The 22,653-nt window shown below is 41.2% G+C and overlaps 1 protein-coding gene across 12 annotated transcripts in view; it reads left to right on the top strand.

Annotated features, from left to right (window-relative positions):
* RIPOR3 (RIPOR family member 3) overlaps positions 1–22,653 on the top strand; it is a 52,449-nt gene that overhangs the window by 18,238 nt on the left and 11,558 nt on the right. For 11 of the 12 annotated variants that reach the window (XM_071815679.1, XM_071815677.1, XM_065850185.2 and 8 more), the window contains 10 exons: positions 3,437–3,565; positions 7,480–7,626; positions 10,632–10,710; positions 11,422–11,445; positions 11,575–11,628; positions 12,353–12,502; positions 12,943–13,006; positions 13,398–13,441; positions 14,125–14,250; positions 16,344–16,489. In XM_071815679.1, coding sequence (XP_071671780.1) covers positions 3,465–3,565; positions 7,480–7,626; positions 10,632–10,710; positions 11,422–11,445; positions 11,575–11,628; positions 12,353–12,502; positions 12,943–13,006; positions 13,398–13,441; positions 14,125–14,250; positions 16,344–16,489 — 935 coding nt within the window. In that variant the 5' untranslated portion in view covers positions 3,437–3,464. Of the gene's footprint in view, positions 1–3,436; positions 3,566–7,479; positions 7,627–10,631; positions 10,711–11,421; positions 11,446–11,574; positions 11,629–12,352; positions 12,503–12,942; positions 13,007–13,397; positions 13,442–14,124; positions 14,251–16,343; positions 16,490–22,653 lie in introns of those variants that run through there. The other variant, XM_071815680.1, reaches the window with a different exon arrangement.

Raw genomic sequence — 22,653 nt, 5'->3', positions numbered from 1 at the left:
AGAGACAAAGCAGAACATGCAGTTTGTACTCACGGCTGTGTCGAAGCTCAGATGTTTGGCCCTACATGCCTGGACACTTGGTAACGCTGATGGTCGAATGCTAATAGTCTATTATGGCAAATCATTGGCACATCATTGAAATAGGAACAACCATATTCCTTTAATTTGGAAAAAACACTCTTTGGAATTCTAATAAAAATACATTTCCAAGACCTGAAATCTCAGTCTTACAAAACTGCACATATTAAAAAGTTGGAGTAGATTAGTATCTGGCAGTTTGGAGGTCAGTTTAAGTCTACCACACATTATAAGACTTTTTCAAGACTTCTTTTTTTTTTTTCTATTAATTTGGTGTTTCTATTGCTGCTGGCAATAGACTCCTCCAATTTGGGCTGATATTTCTGTGCAGTCCCTCGCTAGCTGCATGCTCGGGTTCTGTGCTCTTGGGGAAGATTCAAAGTGCGGAAGCGCCTCTGTCCCCAGGTATAACCCCTGTCATTCGAGGGTTGGAGACAGTGGCCCACACAGCAGAGCTTACAGCTTGGAAGAGAGATTTGAACTCGCCTTTGTTGGGGGTCCTTGTCTGGGTTATTTCTAGCCCAAAGGGAGACTTACATTTGAGATGTGCCCAGATGCTTTTTCTCAGGAGCAGTTATAATGGAGCTCAGCACTTTTATACAGACAGTCTGGCTAGCAAGCCCCTCTGTTTAAACAACCGCATTTATAAATCATTCTTACAAATAAAATGTTGTCTTGACATCCTTCTTATGGTCTTCTACTCAGACGTGTGAAGTGAGCTGTAAGGTTTCTAGGTTGCTACAAAAAATATATCTGCAGGGGTGTACCAAGAGGTATTTGACTTTGTGGACATTATTTCAGAGTGGGAAAGATAACCTCTTTACTGGTGCTTTTCTAGCATTATTTAGATTCTCTTCAGTCTTACGGGAGGGAACTGTGAAAATGTGCTTGTGAATTGCTTGTGAATGTGGCTGTTAGAGCAGAACATGACACGGTCAGTGGCCTCGAGGCCTGAGATTTGTGCAGTGAAAAAACCAAAACAAACGAACAACTCATGAGAATTTTTAAATGCTTACGGCTATGCACAAGTGAAGTCCAATTCTTCTCTCATTTGACTCATTTGCAACTGTGTATCTTCTTGAAGTCCAGAGCTATATTTCATTTAAAAAAAAACCAACAAACATGTGGCAACAGAGTCAAGTCTAGGCAATTTAAGCAATTTATTTATTTCACCAACTGAGTTTTGGGGAGGTTTGTGCATTTCCAGCTTCTACACATCTAGAGTTCAGTACCACAAATTTGTTCTTTGAGTGTCTTCTCACCATTTTCTACTTTTTGTTCCCTGTTAAGGGTCTGCCTGGTTTTGTTTCTTTCATATTTATATGCTTCAAAGGCTTTCAGGCTCATGCTATGCAGGCTTTAGGAGTCCTATAAAATTAGACAAGCTTTTCCTGCACTTTCTTCCTCCCTTTTACTCATGAACCAACTTTCCCAGGTTAGAGAGCTGAAGAAGAGATCCTGGGAATCTGGCTTAGCCTTGATGAGGGATGTGGTCAATAGACATGAGGCTATTCCTTTTATTTCTTCCTTTAACAGCTTGTTATGCAACTACATTTTTCAGTAAGTTACATGTTTTTTTCAGTCTAATGATCCTTTTGATGGAGTGACTGTTCACAGGCTCATAGGCATCTGAAAACTAGAGGAAAGAATGGAAAATATTTCGAAACTTCAGCTGTGTTGTGATGCAAGTACAATCTCTGATTAAGGGTGTTAAGGAGGAATACTTTCAAAGCAAGAGAACATAAGTGCTGTAGATTTTGATTAAAAGGTGACTAAGATACGCCTAAATTTTTCCATGTAACAGATTTTTATTGGTACTGCTGAGGCTGTGGAGTCACGTGGACTTCGATGCACTGAGATGCAAAATACCTAGCCATGCCCAACACTTCTTTTGACAAACCAGGTAGCTTGCAAAGCAAGTAGCTGTCTGGCTCAACTTTGTCATTTTCACATCTTGCTCTAAAATCTTCTGTTTGTTTTTCACAGTTCATGAGCTTGGCACAGCCTGTAGAACAGGCACAGAAACGGGAATCTGAGAGCTCAGCCCAGGGAAGCGACTGAGCGGCTTCTGCTGAAACAGCCACGTCTCAGTGCAGGATCTCTGCTTGTGGAAATCTGTGACAACTTCTGTTACTGCTTTGGGAGATAATGAGACCTAAAGCGTAGTCACTTACTGTAATTCCCTGTACTTGTACACTAACTCAGAATTAGCTAAACGTTCTCAAATCTCACCCCCTCGGGAAGTCTAGGTCAGCCATTCAGGTCTTTATATGCAGTCTAGAAGAGCATTGAGTTGAATTGCTCTCCAAGTTAGTGGCAGAGCCAGGAAGAGTCTTATCCTGACATTTCTGGGTTCCTGGTCTGATCAATTGTAGCCATGCTGCTGGGTTAGTGTCAGGCCTAGGGGTTGAGTGCTGATGTTTCTTTCCAGTATCTGCGCTGATAGATTAAGAGCTCACTGTTCTTCAGAGCACATTCTATGACGAAGAACAAACTTCTGCATGGAGCATCTCCATGTAGAGGTCTTTATTGGAATTTGTACTTCTCTCTACAAATAGATACTCCATCTTTTTGTTTTGCTCAGTTTTACTCAGTTGTGGTGTTTACATTACACCAGCTTGCAGGGGGAAGGAGGGGAATTTTTCTGTATATTAACTGTCTGGGTGATTTTCTACAGCTGCTTGAAGGATAGGTCTGTTACTTATACTGTAACTTGGATTCTATAGACATATGGCAGAGAACACAATTCTCCAGAAAGCAAAAGAGGTTGACTGATGGAAAACAGAAGAGAGCAATCCAAGAGAAATCCTGCCAGAGGAGGAGCATGAACTTGAAATTTACTGTTGAAACCAGACTTCTGCCTTGGTCTTAAGTACCACACTCAGCCAATTCTACCTCTGACTTCAGTGTGGCTGTGCACAGATATGAGGAACTGCTTTTTGGACCTGACTAAGTCTGGAGTTTAAGTATTGCTCTGGCATCCATACTGATTTGGAAATACACTGGTTGGCCTGAACTCCTTAAGCAGTGGGACAATTACAGGTTTTTTAAAAATTCAGAAGATTAGAGAGCTGGTGAATTGAAGCTGTTCTGGTTTTTACATAGTGAGTTTGTAAAATCAATCAGAAATTGAAGAAGGCATGAGAGATTTCATTTTAGACTATTCAGCCCCTTATTAATTGCATTGTGGATGGCAACAGAGGAAATGCATATAGCAGACAAGTCTTTTTTTTCTATTTAATCTACGGTCTGTTATTCTGACTTTCCACTTCCATGCAGCTTTGCACTTGCAGCAGCACAAGTCTAAGCCTGAACTGCCAAGAAGGTTTTGACTCATCTGTTTTTCTGTTTATTTCAGAAGCCGATAGCCTTACTGACTGGCAATCATGTCGGTCAAACTCACATTTGTCTCTCCTGGTGATGGGGGTGGTATCAGCAGGAGTTGTTCCTTCACTGGATTCAGCACCGTGCAAAGCAGAAAATTAGCGTAAGTAACACAAAAAGAAAAGCACCTGATCGTTTGGGCAACCGACATTGGGTACTGTGAATGTATTTTTAACTTAGGGCATCTGTGTGTTTAATACAAGTTGTTTCTTATTGCGTGTTGTCATGGTTCACTGATAAGCTTTACTTCACACCATACTATGGTTCTGCTATACACACTGTAGTCGAGAGGTGGCTGGATTTCAGAGGTTGTGTGTCAGACTGTTCGGAGTGTCCATTCCTGCTAGAAAAACGAAGACTTGTGACCCTTCCTGCTAGCAGCTGAATAGTAACCGGTGCTTTCTGACTAAATCCTTCCAAACAGTTCTAGTTCTTAAAAGTCTCACAGACCTTTAAAAAGATGAATCCTGGCAAAACATGGAGCAGGACCCAGCTCAAGTTCTCCTGGAGTTATTTAAGCAGAGCAGAGTTACGTGAGTAGAAGGGCTGCGTCTGGCAACGCCACAGGGCAGAGGAGGGAGGAACACAAACAGGCCAAGAAGGCCACTGCAAAGTAGCTGCTACCAGTAGCAGGTCTATAGAACAGCTGAGGTTGCAGTCAAGTCTTCCAGCTTTCAGCCGACCTCCGTAATTGCTAAACCATCCTCTAATGTTTTTCCCTTCTTGCTTATCATAAGTTGTTGTGTGGTATTGCTCTATGTGGATAACTGCGCAGCTTTTCCACTAGAAGTACTCGTATTCTTTTTCTGGATTTAGTGATCCCTGTATAGCCTGTTAAGCGCTTTTAGAAAATATGATCTATAAATGGAAAATTAATCTCCGACTGCCGGTGCATGCTAGAATAACAACAAAGTGAATCATTTAGCAGTATCATATAGAAGTATTGGAAAGTAGGCCTCTAAAAGTATTGTGCTTCAAAAAACCTGACTTATGTCATAAATATGTCTTCAAAAAAACAAATGACTGACTTAACTTTCTAGTTAAACACAGCATGGTAAAGTAGGAGCAAAAATGAAATTCCAGCATGATTGTGATGTAACCAAGAAGTCTTCACATTTGAATAATTTTGTTGTGGAAGCTGAAAAATAGTATCACAGCTAGCAAAGATCGGACATCTTTAGATCACCAATAGCTGATATCTTGAGAAAAACAGTCAATAAATTATATAAACAGACTTGAACTCAAGTACATAGTGGGAGTTCTAGCAGGTAAAGGATCTAGCGGGAAAAGTGTTGAACAGCTGTTTCTGCAACAAATGCACAGTCCAGCAGGATAAGAATGCTCTGAACAGAGAGTCCGTGTGTCGCTGAAGAATATTCTGTTACTTTGAGCTGCAGAGGTTTTCTAACCAAATGCCTCTCTTTCTGCATTTTTATGATGTTGCTTTTCATTATTTAAGTGTTTAGACAGAGAGTTCTGTTCAGGAATCACTGCAATAAGGAAAATTTGTGTACTAGCTAATCAGTCACAGCCCACTGAACACCCAAGAGCCTTCCCCAGCATAGCGAAGAAGTTCTTTAATCCCCCTTTCCTAACTTATCTCTCCCTCAGGCACTGTTGCAAAACACAGCAGGAGATTGCAGGGGCCCTGTGCCGCGTCTGTCCGAAGGATGACACACAAATCAGGTCCACATGGAGATTCTTAAGCAGATGCTAAATACACTTTTGTATTTCTTGAGCAATTTCCCTTTGAGGCTCCCAGTCAGACACACCATTTCATTTTTTCCTGACAAAGGTCTCCACAGGAAGTAAATATTGTTACTGTTATCTCTAAAGTGGGAAATCTGATACTTAATGTATTAAGTTCACAAGGGAAAGCAGCAGCAGAGCTTTTAGCTGCTGTTCCTGAAGGCCCATGTCAGCCGCTTTGCTATGAAATGTATGAAAATGGGATTCTTAACATCAGTGCGCTGGGTATGGATGGGCCACATGAGTCAGCGGGAGATACTGAGGCAAACGGGAGTTCTAAACCCCAGCCTATCCGTCCGCAGTGCTTGGGTGCTGTGCTTTAGCTGAAGGGAAACGATTTCCTGAATTTAGGATTTGCAATCCAAAACTCTGAAGGTAGATATCAAAGTATTTTCCTTTCAAAAAATAAACAAACCCCAGGAGTAATTTGGTCCTTTTAATTTCAAAAGATAGAATTATCTTGTATCTTCCAAACGATATCTTGCTAATTAGAGTACTCATCTAAAGCATGGAACTGGATGCTATTACCTTCTTTGCATGAAAGAATTTTAAGTGATGATCCTTCTAGGAGACTCTTTCAACTGCTGTTATTGGCTGGACTGTCCCTTCCAGTATTATGCCCATTAAAAGCCTCTTGCTTTGTGTAGAGTACTCGAAGATTCATTATCTTACAAAATAAAACAATATTAATGTAGGTTTCTAATTTAACAGTGATGCTTCTTATTATATGTAACCTGAGCTCCAACTGATTTGTTTATTTAATACTTTACATTAAGCCATCATCAAAAACTAAAATAATCCTTGGGCTGAAGAAATGAAACATCAAGTAATTGTTGGCAACACTTAATTTTATCGTTTTTTTTTTGCAGATTATGTGTTAAAAATGGAGCTAAATAGAAATTTAGCATTAGGATAATTACAGTAGTTACTTGAAGGTTTCTATAATAGGACTGGGAACAGCTCTCAGGTGTGCTGGGCCTAGGATTTAATCACCAAGCTCAATAATCTCATTAGGCCTTCAGTCACATGCCTAGAACTTAAAACAGCCAGTGCCTAAGTACTGAGCCTGTTGAAGTTGATCATTTCTCCAGGTGAGCTGAATTTAGGACGGGGATTGCAGAGAGGGTGAAAAGCTTCTCTGGGAGTGACCAGTTGTCTTGGCTTGATGGAATGGGAAACTTCTGTAGGTAATGTTGGTTTAGGGGGGTGACTTACAGAGAGTGTTAACAAAACTATATAAAAATAAGTAAGGCTTAGAGGAGTGTACAGACAGAGGTAAGCCAAGCAGAAATCTGACAATGTGAAAGAGCTGTTTGCAGAGAGTTTATTCTATGGTTTAAATGGTGTAGATACGATTAATGGCTTTGGGTGTTCTAACTCTTTAGATTAGCAGCAAAAATCCTGCGTGGGGACTTCTGTTAGAAACAGTATTTAATGTTGGTTTTGTAGGTGCTTTTAAAAGTAAGTGAGGTGCTAGACACTGAAAGAAAACAACTTGATGATTATGTATTTTATGCAATCTGGGTTTGGTAGCTTGCTTTTCTGGAACATGGTAGGGCTCTAAGCCATCATTTAAATGAATGGTGAATGCAGGCAAAGTAATAGCAGTTTCTAAAAGCTTTTTATGCTACCTTTATCAGCTAGACCTTGAGCAGATCAAAAGTTTGTTGCCTCATTTTCCTGAATTGTGGGTGAGAGTCAGAATGGGAATGAGCTTGTCCTGCAGCAGGGCTCACTTGACTAGTTCTGCAGTTGACCCAGCGACTGGTGTGAATGTGCGCACAGAAGCAGAGCCTTGGTGAGCTGCTGTGTCTGTTAATGCAATTGCTAGCAGTATGAAAATGAACTTGTTATTAACCTGTTATGAAAATGAGCTTTTCCTTTTCTTGCTCAGTGCCTGCTCCCACCTTCCCAAAGAAACGGGGACCTGTGCAATTTTCCTTTACTTAAAAAGGATAGGAGAAGCACTAGGCTTCTCAGAGTCTGTGTCAAGCTTGGAGAAGGAGATGTTTCTTACTTAAATTTGTTGTTGCTGAAGTCACAGAAGGCTTGTAGCTTTTTTGCACTAGGTATTTAGGGCTGGGCCTTGACTTTTTAATATTATTTGTGAAAGTTTTCTCAGTGTTTCCAAGAGCTTTGTGTTTTTGTGTGAAGTTATATGGAATTGGGTGTGGAGCTTGTAGCCTGGAAGCTTCGTGGGTCTGGCATCTCTCTTCTTCCAGATGATGGGGTTTGCATCTTTCTCATATCTATTTTCTTTTTCCACAGAAAGTCTCTCGGCAGAAGTTCAGTGAGATCGAGAATGTCACTGAAACCCCCCAAGGCTTATAACTCCCTGCAGAAGGGGGCTGTCGTCTGGGATCCAAAGCCGCTGCAGGTGAAGAAAATTTTTGAAGCTTTGAAGAAAGGACTTAAGTAAGGACTTTTAAAATATTATAATTTGCCTTACCTAGTCACGCTGCTGAAGTTTGTGTATCACTGTTCTTTGTCTACATCTGGCATCTCTAAACATATGTAGTGACTTTAGCAGACGTTGGCTTTGGGATCTTGTGAAACAAGTTTTATTTGTTCTCTGACAGTCTGAGAGCGAACAAACAAAGTGCTCTAATGTTTTTGTTTGTTCCTAGGTTACACTTCTCTAAAAAGTCAGTGGCAAATAGAGCTGTGGGGAGATTCTCCATCTCTTGGGGAGCAACTAATCTCTCTGAAGGCAGGGAGGCTTTCGGAGCATGCAGAGTGGCAGGCAGGATGTCTGCGGATCGTGCAGAGACTTGGGGAGGGATGGGACAGCCAGATCTGGGGGGCGCTGGCAGAAAGCTTCTGTGTGAAGTTTGCTTAGACTCAAAAAACTGACATAAAACCAAGTCGGAAAGTGAGGGTGTGCCCTGCTAGGACACAGTGGGGAGGCTGGTTCATAAATAATGTCTGTTCTCTCTATGCTAATTAAAGAACACTTAAAGAGTTAGATATTCTAGTGTGTGTGTGTGATTTGTTTGTTTGTTTTCGAATAGAATTAAACTCTGGGGTTCAAAAGTCCTCTTTCATCTCTGGATGGCTTATTGTAAGGGAAATGTCTAAACAGATTCACCTGAAAAACTTCAGCTGACTTGAGGTGATGAAACAGAGCTGTAGAATAACTCCATCTTATGGCAATGTAAATAACATTCTCTTGCTTTAAATGTAGCGTTATTTCAGAGTCTTTCTTATGGTTGACTGCACAGTCAGTGTTGCTTCAGTACAGATCTGAGTGCAAAGGCCAAAGACCAGTTTTGTCCATTGGCTCCATCTGGCAGTTGCGGGGAGCATGCAACACACGTAAGAGATCAAAGGATGGGCTGGCGATTGGAATTTAGGGTATTCAGGCTTTCAGGAAGCTGGTGGTTACTTCATAGGAACACTGATATTATTCAGTGCTGAAATGGCAAATAAAACATAGATGTGCTTGGTCTCTTGGTGTTATAGACCACAAATGAAGTGGTGGTAAGTGCTGTTTGCCTCCGTCGGTGGTTGGAACTGGTCTAACTTTAACCGAGTCCTCAATCTTATAATATAAAAATACATCTTAAATTGTTGATGAGTCTAGTCTAATATCCCAGGAACTTCACTTACACCCTGAAGCGACTATCTGAAGACAAAATATCTTTCCTTGCATTTTTAAACTCTGTAGTCCTTTCTAATAGATTCTACAGTTCTTTCATGTACGTTGTTGCTGCCCTCAGAATTTTGCTACTGTATTAATTCTGGTCATAGTTTATTTTCTTAAGCAAAGAACATAAAATACGCTGTAATAATACATTGTAAACTCAGATGTGTCACAGTTTTATTCTAATAAAAGACTAAGTCTTAGCCCTAAAAATATCAGTCAATGTCTTATTAGTGGATTTGTATTTAAAACGAATAATGAAACCAAATGTTTTTGCAGAGTTTAGAATTTATCAGAGCTTAGGAAGGAGAAACCATAAGGTGGATCAGAATTTGTTCCCAGTTCTGCAGAGAATGCCATATAACCCGATTCCTGCCAAAACTGAGTATCTAGCTAATTGACTGAAGTAATCTACAGAAAACAACTGTATCAAATAGCAATGCAAAGTCCAAATTTTAAGTAAATGCAGACTAAGTCTGCCTGGTGCTGGAGTGACTTAAATTTTTAGTACAGAACGTGTTTTATGTGCCTGTTTCTTTATAGCTATAGCAAATAACTCATTATTCTGTTAACCATCTGGGTGCTGTTCCAATAACTCATTATTCTGTTAACCATCTGGGTACCATTCCATTAAGCTGGCAATTCCAGCATACTTAAATCTAAAAGTGATGAAGCTCTTCTAAAAGTCAAGTGAACCCTTTCCTGCCACCAGCCATGGCTGCTTCTGCACTGAGCTGTTAATAGGCAAGTGTGAAGAACAACCAGGTGAATGCTGGAGCCACTGATTGTCTTGGGGGAATGGGTTTTGTAACAGTCCAAAAATGAGATGCATCAAGGCAAATGTGAAAAAGTGCAGATATCTGAAATGAAGGTATTTTAACTGCTCAGAGACTGTCTTGTATTGTAGTATTTAGCGAGTGACTTTTGTTCCATCTTTAGCATATGAGGAAGAAGTTACCTAAGTCTACTCTGTATTAAAAGCGAAGTTGGAAGAAGGTCGTCTCGGCAGAAATAGTTTAAGTCCCTGTGGGAACTCCTAAGGGGCAACACTTGCATGCCAGCGACTCTGCGGAAGCCAATTGGCACCACGTGCTTCACACCCTGCAAAATAGTTCTTGTTCTGGAGAAAGTAATGGCTATGTTCAGAAATTGTCTAGCATTCTAGAGGGTGCTATTCAGCTTTGTTTGCTAAAACACAGAATTACATGTGGAGTACTTCTGTGAGCTTGGGTTTGTAGTGCAAGTGTTTCATGTTGCAGTTCTTTGACTTTGTGAAATGAAGTTGGTTGATGAATTTTTGTTCCTCAGTAACTGTAAGAGACTTGCTCAACAGATGAGCTGGTCTTCTGCCTTGCAGAAAAGGTTCCGGAAGGCCAAACAGGAATAGAAAAATCTGAAAAGGAGATGTATGAGCTGCGTTATGTGTGTGTTAGAACTTGCTGTTCTCCTCCTACATCCCACCTTTCCTCTTGCCTTTAGTACTTCCAGCTCTACAGTGTTGTTTTGTTTTGCCTCCTGTTCCCAGAATGAAGCCTTTCACTTGAATGAGCTATTTCAGATGAAGGAAAATGAGAAATAATTAATGTCCGAGTGCAGCGTGTGCATGTATGTGCCCGATGCAGCAGTGGTGGCCTACTTGAACTGCACTGTAGCAAAACAAGAGAAGTCTTCTAGAGAAGGGAGTTGCTTTGTAACATTCTGCCGAAAAATTCTTCGGAGAGGTGTTATAATGAATGTACCAGAATAATGTAACTCTGGGTTTTCTTCCTCTCTCCAGTGAATACTTGGAAGCACATCAGGCTGAATTGGATTATCTCTCTGGTCGACACAAAGATACAAAAAGGAACTCCAGATTGGTAAGATAGTTTTAAAGTCATTTAAGTATTTAACATTAAAAAGTCGCAGAAATGAAGGTTCTCTTGCATCTAGGGCTTCCAAGAGTTTTCCAGGTAAAGCACTGAGGTGAGATTCATCAAGGCATCACAGTCAGACATTTACCAAGCAAGTTAGCTCTTGATGTGAGAATTAAAATTGTGATTTCTCATTTTCAATGTCCAGCTGGGATGGTATCTCCTTGTGTTCGTTTAGTTATCAGTATTTGGACGTGACTCTAGATGGACAGAAATGGTGATCAAGTTTGAGCTTTTTTATTAATAGTTGGTGAATGTGTCCTGTAATAGCAACTCCCTAGAAATACCTTCAGCAAAAATGCTGATGAAAAGACAATTGGCAGATCCAGCTTTGCCATACATTTGGGAAATAATAACTAGACTTAAAAAAAATATCAGAAACTCCCATGTACTGTGACCAATGTCCAAGTCTTTGTTACAGCTGGTGGTGAGACTTACTGTCTCATTTCAAGCATCTGTGAAAACAAACCCACCAACAGTGTACAGAAAATGAAACTACTTCTAAAAATGTTGGACTTTTTCCTTGTAGTAAACAATGCATCTTAATTTAGTGTAACTTTACATATGCACACAGAGTCTTGCAGCGAATAAGAAAGCATTGTTAATATGTACAAATACATATGCTGTTCTGTTCAGCCTGTACTATTTCTCTTTCAGGCTTTCTACTATGACTTGGATAAGGTAAGACTTGTGAGGATGAGATGGAATGTTGCAAGGGGAGGAAAAACTGATGATGTGTCTACTGTGTTACTTAAAATCATGTTTAGGAAATAATTTCTCAAGTCGCCCCCTCTTTCCCCTCTTCAAAAGCAAATCCGATCTGTGGAGAGATACATCAGAAAACTGGAGTTCCACATAAGCAAGGTAAGGAGTTTTCTCTCTTGTATGTGTAAGGCTTATGCTGCTATCTAAGCAAACTATCTGAATAGAAAACACTTTAATTATAATTCATCTGAAGGTGAATAATGCTGGTTACTTTCTGGAAGCTGTAACTGCTCTTTTTGCAGGAAGGGGGGTTTTATTTATTGATTTGTGCTCTTGAATGGTTCTATTCAGGCTGAATATTGGGTGCTACCCAACCTGAGTTTGCCTGTGAAACCAGTTTGCATAGTCTCTCTGAGTTTATTCAGAAAATGCTGCTGTGGGAAGACTGATGTGTTCTTCCCACGAGGGGCCCAGTGGGCAGCTCTGTAGAGCACACGTCTGCTCTCTGCTGTCTGCTTCCAAAGGAATCGCATCTTTCCTCTGACGTGGATAAAGGTGTAGGTGCTTTAAGCCATATTGAGGGAATCAGTTTCCTGCTCCCACAGTAATATTTCCATAAACAGTGTTTTTCTACTTCTTCTAGTCTGAGCAAGTCAGAGCAAGTTTTTTCTCAATATCCCATGCATTTTTTATCAGCAATGTCTACAAACTGTTGCACTCAAGTCTGTAAAATGCAGGAGTTGCAGTATTCTGCAATACTATAATAATGGGATTTAATTGTTATTTTTGCCAGGGAAGACTGCTGATGTTCCTTTCCAAAACGTATTAAAACTATGCTAGGGTAATTTTTGTTTGTTCTTCCCCCACCTCCCAAATTTTAAAGGTAGAAGAACTCTATGAAACTTACTGTATCCAGTGCAGACTGCGTGATGGGGCTGCGAATATGAAACACGCGTTTTCCTTGTCTCCTTCCACCAAAGCATCCAGAGAGAGCCTTGTGGAGCTTTACAAGAACTTCCAAGAGTGCACAGAGGTAGGAAACACTACACACATGTAACAAAGACCTGACTGTTCCATAGCAAAAAATGTGCTAGGACTTGCTGTTGGCTTTTTTTTTATTTTAATGGTGCATGTTGAAAACCTAATGTGTGAATGAACTACAGGTACATAATGTGAACTGAAACTTGTGAGATAAATACCTTGCAGGCAAAGCTCTTGAATTCTATGCCCTTCTTTTGCCGCTCCTCAGCTTGTGCTCATGTATTCGCAAAGACAAGTGAAAAAGCTTTGTATTTCTGTTTTAATTCTGGGATCCATTATGAATTCCAGTGGAAATAATGGGATGAAAGTAGAATAATGAATAAGCTATGCTACTTCCACAAAACGAGCTCCACTCGTCCTTTAAAGATAAGAAGATGGTGTGTTGGGGAAGGTGGCTTCCCAGTCATAGTGACTGTGCAGTCTTTCTTCTAGGACATGTGCTTTATAGAAGGGGCGTTGGAGGTCCATTTGGGAGAGTTTCACTTGAAGATGAAAGGTACGTTGCTTTCTTGTTTCCTTAAAGGCTGACTAATTGATTTTGGGTTTCCCATGTAGTGATCTGATCCATTGAGTGCGTTTATTCGGTGTCAGTTTCTTCCACTGGCTTTCTGGATTAGGCCCTGAACAGCGTTTTAGTAAACGTGTTTGCTTCAGTGCTGTAAACCAAATCTGCACTGGTATTTTGTATCAGAGTATAAAAGCTCACAAGCTTTCTTTCCTCAGCTCAAAGCTTGTTCCTCGTAAGAGTGTCCTGGGCTGGTGGCACAGCTTCTGCACAGGGTTGAGCGTAAGAGGGTGTTACCCTGATAGTAGCTTTATTTGTTGCAAGCTGGGGCGGTGGGGCCATTGTAAAAATCAAGTATTAGGAGTTTTCCTTCTCTTTTCAGGCTTGGTGGGGTTTGCACGTCTCTGCCCAGGGGACCAGTACGAGGTGCAGTATGCAGCAATTCATTTTGTCCTTTATTTTATGCTGTGAATTTGCAGTTAGAGGAACAGGAGAGCAAGAGTGCAACATATAGAAGGGGAGCAGGAAACAGCCTCTGATAAAACCATGCACTACCCTGCTGAGAACAGTGCTTTGGCATATCCGCTAATTACTCTGCTCTCTGAGACAGAGGAGGGGAAGATTGGATTCAAGTGTTATGGGAGGATTTAAAATATGGCAGCGATTATCTATCAAAACCAACTTGTCAGGTCTTTGTCTTCCAAAGTTGCCCCAAATCAAGTAACAATTGCTGCCTGTTTCTTGGAAGGTTGCCCCTGACGTGATTTGAATGCATCTTTGTATCTTGCTGGATTGCTCTCTTACTTGTAACAGTTCCAAATGAATTCCAGTGTGCCTCCTATTTCAGTGCTGCTACCCTTGCTATGCAACATAGTTTTACAGTTCTTCTAGAATGGGTGGGATGTGTCATTTGGCACTGAGTTAAGGTGTTAAAACCAGCAACCTGAATTCCCACCTCCAGTCTTCTAGCTTTAGCCAAGTTCTTAAATGTATAGTCATCAAAGGAACGGCTTTGCACCTGCAGTACTGGAACAGCATGAGGCCTGTGGACTGAAGGGAATGCTCTGGGATATGTTGACCCAACATACTTTCTTGTTCATGATTTCTAGGTGTTCGTGCGACTGGGGCGCCAGAAATGGAGGTTGAAAGGCAAGATTGAGACTGATGACAGCCAAACATGGGATGAGGAAGAGAAGATTTTTATACCCAATCTCCATGAGAAGTTTGAAATCAAGGTGTGGTGTATAATGGTTGGATTGAAGTCAATGGGTTAACAGGTCTTCTGCCACACTACTTACCTGCTAGGCTACCAAGCATTTGTCAAAATTCTTAAGTAGTTTTCTTTCCCTAGCCATGCAAAGATAGCAGTTAATCAATGTTCTGTTTGCTGAACAGACATCTACTTCTGTTTTACCTTGGCTCCAGGCACTTGTAACTGTATCAGTGCATCTGCTTCCTTGTGTTCCAGAGTTTGGTATACGTGGTTGTTTTAGTTTTCTTTTGCTTTTAACCTGAAATTCCTAGATCAATATCTGGGATTTTCTAGAGTGAAGTTTAGATATGGAGACAAAAAGATACGTTATATGTCACTCATGTGAAATATTAAGTACCTGGACATCTGTTCTCCATTGAAAAAGAAATATGTATATGGAAAAAATGTGTGTATGTTTCAAATGTGTAGTTGAAACGGCCATTTATCTGGGTGCACTGCAGATTCTTTCATCACGTTTTACTCCAGTGATGCTCCATATCTGCGAAGAATCATAGGCATTTATATGCTGGGACAAACTGTACTTTTTATCTTCTTGTGAAGTTCTGACACTCTTTTGTTGAAGTCCCTCAGAAGAGGTCGTATCTTTAACAGCAAGGGACCAGTGCTAGTGGCCGGTGATACGTAGACACCACCTTGTGGGTGCCCCTCGGGAGCAGCTTGTAGTTTTTATAAAGAACCTTGTGTGGCTGCCCTGGGTGTTCTTTCTGGCATTTACCTAGCAGGTGGAGTTGATCCTTAAACACCATTTCCACTGCAGTCTGGCATCTCTCGTGGGCTGGACTCTGCAGCGTGACTCCTGTCAACCGAAAAAGAGCTGAGATGGAAGGCTGTGCTGGATCCTATTCTACCAGGAAACTGTGCCAGTGCAGGGCTTCAAGTTTTGGCAGCTGTCTGAAAGCAGCTATTGCAATGTTCCCCTCCTATCTGGCAGCAACAACTGGGTTACATAGGAGAGACTCTTTGGCATCTTGCCAGTGCAGCCTTTGGAAATGTGCTTATAATGTGTTTTTTTGCTGCCACTGCACAATGAAGATCAGGTGAGAGGCTAATTCAGACCCCTGTTTTCCCGTAAGAGTTGTAAAAACTTGTATTACTTTGTATGACAAAGACAAGTTTTATTCTTTTTGTCAGCTTATGAAAATCTTCTGACTAAAGTTCTCCATACCCTCCTGCTCTTTCCACTTTGTACTTAATAATCTTCACCCACTATGAATATGTAGGTTGAAAAAAAAATATTTGAGAAGTGCCAAAGAGTGTTCCAAGAGGATCCTAGCAACAAAACTTTTGCCAGCCCTTAAAGGAGATGTAAGCATGTAACTAATTCCCAAAGTGGACTTTTTAGGCACTTGTGCTAAAATTCTCTGAGTCTGATGCTTTGTGCTTCCAGAACACCTTGATCTTCAATTGGAAGTGTGTTTTTATAGCAAATATTTGAAAAGATTTTTTTTTAAGTAGTTCAAGAAGCAAAGTGCCAGGATGGAAAAAACACAGGCCTGTAACTACACTGATAACAAACTCAAAGAGCTGCCACTTACAAGCTCTGATTTGGGTCCACAGCTGAGCTGAGGACAGTCAAAAGGTCCTGATGGATGCAGAGAGTTGTGTTCCCAGATCCTTTAGGCAATTGAAAGCTGCAATAGTCTAGTGTAGGTAGGCTGATCTACTTCTCTGTAATATATACTTTAACAGCGTTGTTCTAATATAGTGCAGTCTAGCTTGTCTACAGAAATGGCAAGTATTTGTATGTATACCAGACCTAGAATTTCCAAATTTCAAAATAATTTTTCTTAAATTCATAGTCTACCAAATTCTCTTGTCAGAAGTGCTGAACAGTTGTTGCTCTCCAACTCGTGTAACTCCTTTCCTTTTTTCCAGCCATCTGTGGCGTAGTCCTTGTGGGACATTGGCTCTCAACAGTTTAGAAGCCCAGAATTGAGTATCAAGGTTTTAAGTTTGTGAGCCTCAGAGCAGATGTGAGCTTGGGATGTTCTCCTTTCCATTAACATGACTTAGGAGTGTCTGCTAAGATGAAAATTGGTATGTTTGTCCCTGCAGGTGACAGAGCTGCGAGGACTGGCCACTATTCTAGTTGGTGTTGTGACATGTGACAGCATAAACTTCTTTACAACCAAGCCTCAGTCCATTGTTGTGGATATAACTGAACTGGGCACCATCAAGCTACAGCTGGAGGTCCTCTGGAAGTAAGTACAGCTTTAATGAAAAAACTGGAGCTAGAAATTTGAAATAAAGGTTCTATGTCACTTAGTAGCATTCAACATTGTAGTCCTCTTTCTATTTGCAGAGCAGGGGCAGGATAGGCAGCAGCCACATGCTTCCTCACAGCAGCCCTGGCTCCTGGGCTGGTCTCTTACTCTGGGACTGGTCCTCAGGGAGCAGGGGAGGCACAGAAGCTATTTCTGTGACCCTTGGTTCTTTGTGCTGCTGTTACCAGAGCCATGGCCACATGGGCTCACCAGCAGACTTTTACTGAGTTTACTGCGCTTCAGAATGAACATTCAAGTCTAGCTCCACTCAATGTATGTGCATCTATAAAACATGAACAGTAATCTTAAAGATGATGAAAAGAAACAGCAAATAGCAACTTCTAGGCACAATGAAAACTCTAGTTGAAATTTTAGGACAATCACCATTACAAGACCACAACTTGCTAAAAAGGGAGCTTTCCCAAAGACTTGACACCTTCATATTTGCACTAGGATTAGAGTTATCGACACACAGCCTGTTTGTGCACTACAGGGAAGCCTGGTTGCAGATGCACTTTTAAAATCGCTGAGTATTTTCATGGAACATATGACTTGTTAAATTGTTTTATAATTTGTACATTTTTTGTAGTGGATTACTATGTTATTAAAAGCAAATTCTCACTTTTGTGGATGCTGCACTGGAACTTCTTTTGCACTCTAGACATGCCACCGTAGATTTGAGACACTACTGTTATTTCTGCTTTCTGGGACTGTAGGTCCATACTAAGAGTCTTCAACAAAGGTTTTCAACCCGTTTCCTTTTATTACTATCCAGGGGTTAAATCTGGCCGCCTCAGTGAAGTGCCCAATTAAACAATGGACACTCTTCACTTGTACTTTTGTACCAGGCTTACTGCATCCCTCAGTTCTTCCCAATGTGGCGTGGTGAAGAGGCATTTGAACGTGCCTCCAAGATAAGGACCTTCTTGGAAGGCCACTTTGTGATGACTTATGGATCTAGGCACTCTATAAGAAAAGCAGCAACTGAAGAGTGTTCAGATTAGGAAGGACAGGAAGCTTTGCCTTGCAGGCCAGACTCACCCATGACTCAGGCTTATATAACTCTTCTTCTCTGGCCATGTTGGTTTCTTGCTTTCTTCAAAATTACCCCAAAATAAAAAAGCTTGTATGTGTTGTGTGTGGTCTGCCAAACAGATCTTTTGGTAAGAGAAAGGTTTCCCTGCCCCTAAGAAAAAGTAACCAAACCTATTTTACAATCGGAATTAATATCCTGTTTCTACTTTTAATTACATTTGGAAGCACCATTTGACTTAAACCTTGCCATGGTCTCTTAAGCCACCAAAAGGAGAAACACCACAAAGCTTTTCAGTTTAAATTCCTGTTGAATTGTTGAAAAAAAAAAAAGTTTTCAGGTTGCATTTCTGGGACTGGGGGGGGGGGGAAATCTTTATTGATCAACATACTATTTTCTGAATGTCTTTTGTGTACCCTGTGGTTCTCAAAATTTACTGTTGTCTTGTATGTGCAATTGGGCCAAAACATGAGTCTCGCTAACAGCATCTGAAAATTCTTTTCAAGCGCACACACGTATTGCTCTAAGTCAATGAGAAATAAACTCGCACAGCAGAGTTTTGCCTGCACCTGGTCATGACACTTTGTCCTCCGGAGATCTAACAATGGGCATCAGTATATGTGTTGTTCTGCTGAGGTGCTGCAGCTGCTCTGAGACTTTCGAGGCCTCTGTTTCTTATTTGAGAAGTTGAGCCACTAATTAGCTGAGCAACAAAGCCTCATTCCAGAAGCTTGCTGTGATCTGGCATTCTGTGTCCTATGAAAATTCCTCTTACTTGTGCCCTTATGTGTGAATTCCCATTGGACTCTGAAAGCAGAAACATTCATGGCAGTGTTATCAAAAACTGGAGTGAGGATGGTGCAAGTTGCATGATATAGATTGTTTTTTTTCAGTAGTTTTTGAAATGACAGCCCTTTAAAATGAAGGCAAATTAAAATATTCTGTTGTTTTGGCATTCACATGTTTTAGTATAGAGGAAAGGAGGAGAGAAAAGGGGCATGGAGGGCATATGGGCTCTTATAACATCCCCAGGATAGTCTGATACCTTTATTTGTTGTCTCACTTTGCAACAAGCGCACACCACCAAAACTTGCACTGCCTTTAATCTGGATATATAATGATCAAAAACTCTATATGCAATTTCAGAACCGAAAGGATTCTTCTTGCAGAAATGCTTTTCTTATAGGGAAAGTCCTTTTTCACTGACTTCAAGCCTAAAGTCTTCAGAAGCTACAATTGTGTGGTGAAGGAAGTAGCCTTCCTTTATTGAACTAGGTATAAACTCTGGTTTTACCCTAACACGGGAAGCACTGTACTGAGAGGCGGCACACTCGTAGTGGAGTGTGGAAGAAACCTTTTCTTAACACACTCAAATGGCACCTCATAGATTCACTTCCTGTACTTTTTTCTGGATCTACTTGCTTGCCTTTCTTCACTGTTGATGACTTGTGTAAATAATTATGCACAGAAGTTGTTCTTCCAAAATGACTGTATGAGGAAAATCCCTTTCTATTCTGGAATATTGCATAGTTTCTCAGATAATAGCCTAAATCTTCAAAGCAAATTCTACTTGTGACTACATTTTCTAGAAAAACACTATATAAATTTAACTTGTGTTGACGCTGGATTGTTGCAGTAGCTCGCAGCTCGGAGCGCAGCTTTTGACTGGCAAGATGAGCATTTCTGTGGCATTTGGGACAAGCGTCACCCAGCTGAGCTGGGAGCAGGGCTGGTGGTGACGTGCTGGCTTTGGGAGTTAATCCCACTTGGAATTTTTCAGTGTATGAGAAATCTCCGTCTGCGTGTCTCTGCTGTGTTTAAGTTCCGTGAAATGTGTTGGTATCGTACCAAGTGGACTCTTCAGAGCACTTCTGCACAGAACTGGCAGGCTCCTTCTCTTTGACAGCCTGTTTGCTGAAGTCATTTACAGAAAGGAGAAATTGCATGGTGATAACTCAGGGTGTTTCTGTTTGCAAAGACAGAGCACTCAAAATAACAGCTGCTTTTCCCTTTGATTTAAGAATAACTAAACAAATCCATCTCATTTGCGCAGACTCCCCTGAGAGGCAAGCTTTCAGTCTAGATCTGCTTTGTGAGAAATCCAAGTGCAGATCAGTCTTCCACTTCCAAATGTATATATTCTTTAAACAGGCCACTAGTCTTCTGGGCTCTGACAAAAGTTCCTTCAGCTCCTTTATGGATTATGCCATGAGGAGTGTGAATGAGTTGGGGCCTGTTGCAAAACGGCTTTGTTGGCCAGTTTGGCAGAAGACTTTGGTTTTTTTTGCCAACCTAAACAGCAGTCTGAATTCTCTCCCATGAAGGACAAAGAGAGAGCCTGTGTTCTCTCTTCAGAATTTCAGTGAACACCCCGTACTGAGATCTGAGGGTACCATCCGTACAGAACCACGCTTGTCATTTCTGCCCGCTTTGAGTGTGTGCTGGCCTGGCTCACAAAGTTTGTGGAGGAGGAGGAAAACAGACAACTAAACAACAAAAAAAAACCTTAAAAGAGAATAAAAAAAGAAAGTCTGGGTTTTTCTTGGTACAAAACTACTGACAGTCTTGCTCTTATAGATGAAAACTTCTGTGAATAGGTAGTTACTGGTGCAGGCGGTTTTAGACAGTGGTCCATCAGTGCACCTCTGGGCTCTTGGTGGAAGTGGTGTTTCACAGCTTAGATTTGTGATAAGCTGTACTAACCTTGATGCCAGTGCTTCTTATGCTTTAATGAGGAGAAGAAACCTAACAACAATCACACTATTAAAATTGTATGGGCATGTTCACCTGTGTTCAGTGGGGGAGGGAAAGAAATCTCTGTTAATGGTCGACCAGAATGTTTTGTTTTGTTAATGTAAGTCTGGATTCACAGGCTTAGTAATGGGATTCAAACAGGTCTGTCCACCAGGAGCCCTTCTGTCCTGGTGGTGTTTAATACATGGAGAGTGGTGAGGGCATGGTCTTGGCAGTGGGAGGAAGGAGGGTGGATCCCCTGGGGCTGAAGACTGGATTTAATTCAGCTCTTATATGCTCTGCCTGATTACTTGTGTTCCTCTGAACATAAACCAAGAAGTGTCCTCCTTGCACACCCAACAGAGAAATGCAGCAGGATGAGGGAAATGGTAGAAATTTCAAGTATTCCATCCTTCCACAGCTTTGGTGCTTATGACGAAACGGTGTCTCCCTGGGAGTCCACGCTCAGTGCTGGCTGAGGCACCGCTGACCCTATGTGGGTGCAAAGCTGCTGGTATGGGAGGTTCAACCTAGGAAACGTGAGCTCTGATGAGTTATAACCCCTTCAAGCTCAGGCTGGACACATGTGTTTTAGGGTTGAGCACTGAAGTCCTGCACTGGTGCTCGGGGAAGCTAAAAGAGAGTTATGTGTGCTGACATTGGCCTTGGCGATGATGGCACTGTAGTGTTGTGTGTTCAGTGCCAATGTTGTCATTGGTCATAATCAGTGCGTTTGGCAATGTAGAAATGGAATGGGGGCAACAAAGATGATCAGAAAAGTGGAGCTGCTTCCATTTTATTTTTTTTTAAATAGAATTTTTCAGCCTTGAAAAGGTATTGATGGATAACGCTGTACAGGCTTATAGACGTTTGCTGTGGGGAATGTGGGAAGGAAATGATTTGCCACTGTTTCTCTCAGTGCAGGCACAGATAGTCCCCCCAGTCAGAGCACTTTTTTCCACAATTTAAAGTTAAGTAATTAAATTTCTCCACACTCCTGACCTGTGCAGAGATTTTTCTCTCAATGATTTCAGGAGGTGACCAGACTAACTAAGGAAAAGCATGTGACAATTAAAGACAATAGTCTGCTTGCAAAGTCTGGTGCATGACAGATGTAAGCTATGGATTGCCTCAAATTTGAGCATGTGTCTGGGGAAAGCCTACTATATTTGACTTATTTCCTATGCTTTTCCCCTGAATATCCCCTACTGGCTTCTGTCAATGTCAAGATGCTGAGAGAGATGGATTTGTAGATCTCTTGCAGCATGATGTTTTGTTTGCTGTACAAATGTGGAACAAGATGATGGATCATGCTCGAAGAGCTTACAACCAAGAGATAATAGATGCTTGAGAGCAGACTTCAGTTTTTCTTTCACCCTTTGGTTTGCACTCTCATTTTCTTGCAGTAACAGAGCGCGTGTTCTTGTTTGGAGGGCAGCTGAATAGCTGCATTTTGCTAGAGGGTTTTAGTAGTTGTTAAAGAGGCAAAACAGATTTAGCTTGTTATTCCCATCCCTTTCCTCCAAAGTGTCACTTTGCATTACTGCATTGCTATATTAAAAGCTAAAAATGAAAAATCTGAGGAATGAGTCCCTGTGACTCTTCTTAAAGGAACATCATGGATGGGAGTAATTTGCTTCCATCAGTAAGCATAGCAGGCTTTGGCAAACAGGCTCTTACTGTCAGAAACCTGATTTATTTTTTGCATAGTGAGACAATACAGATGGTTGTTAATGTGACTCCATGGAACTGGCCTGTTTGATGAGCCCCAGCTGGGTGATACTGGTTAATTTAGCCAATTAACCTGTATTAGACGAGCTCACAGAGCGTTCCCTCCGTGCTGAGGAGGACAGTGGTGCATTGGATTGCTGCAGGATGCTGCTGAGAATTGTCCCCATGCAACACGAGAAGCTGGAGAGAACTGGAGCTCTGCTCTTCAATTTCTGCTACAGACCAGAGCTTAATTTCCCTGTAATTAATTAGTCCTCGTTGTTGTTTGGATCTTTTCAGACTTCTATATTGTACAGCTAAGTGCAGCTGACTTTATCCTGCTGTTTGGTCATTATATTCCTCTCTATGAGAGTAGAATTGTTACATAGAATTCACTGGTTTTTTAATGCCAGCATTTAAGTGGAAAAACAAACTTTATTTTGGTGCTACAAGACATATCAGTAGGGAACAAAAGTAACATACAGAAAAACTTGCTTTGCTTAACTTTCGGTATGTTTTCCCTCTTCTGGTCAGCTGAGCTGTGTCAAGGGACATAGTTTGTCAAAGTTTCCTTAGACTGCATTGCAAAGCAGTTGAGAAATGAATGGTAGGTAATTGGGAAGAC

The sequence above is a fragment of the Patagioenas fasciata genome, chromosome 16, assembly GCF_037038585.1.
Source record: "Patagioenas fasciata isolate bPatFas1 chromosome 16, bPatFas1.hap1, whole genome shotgun sequence".
Lineage (NCBI taxonomy): Eukaryota > Metazoa > Chordata > Aves > Columbiformes > Columbidae > Patagioenas > Patagioenas fasciata.
Note: the sequence above shows the minus strand (reverse complement) of the source record. Positions and strands in the feature narration are given on the sequence as shown.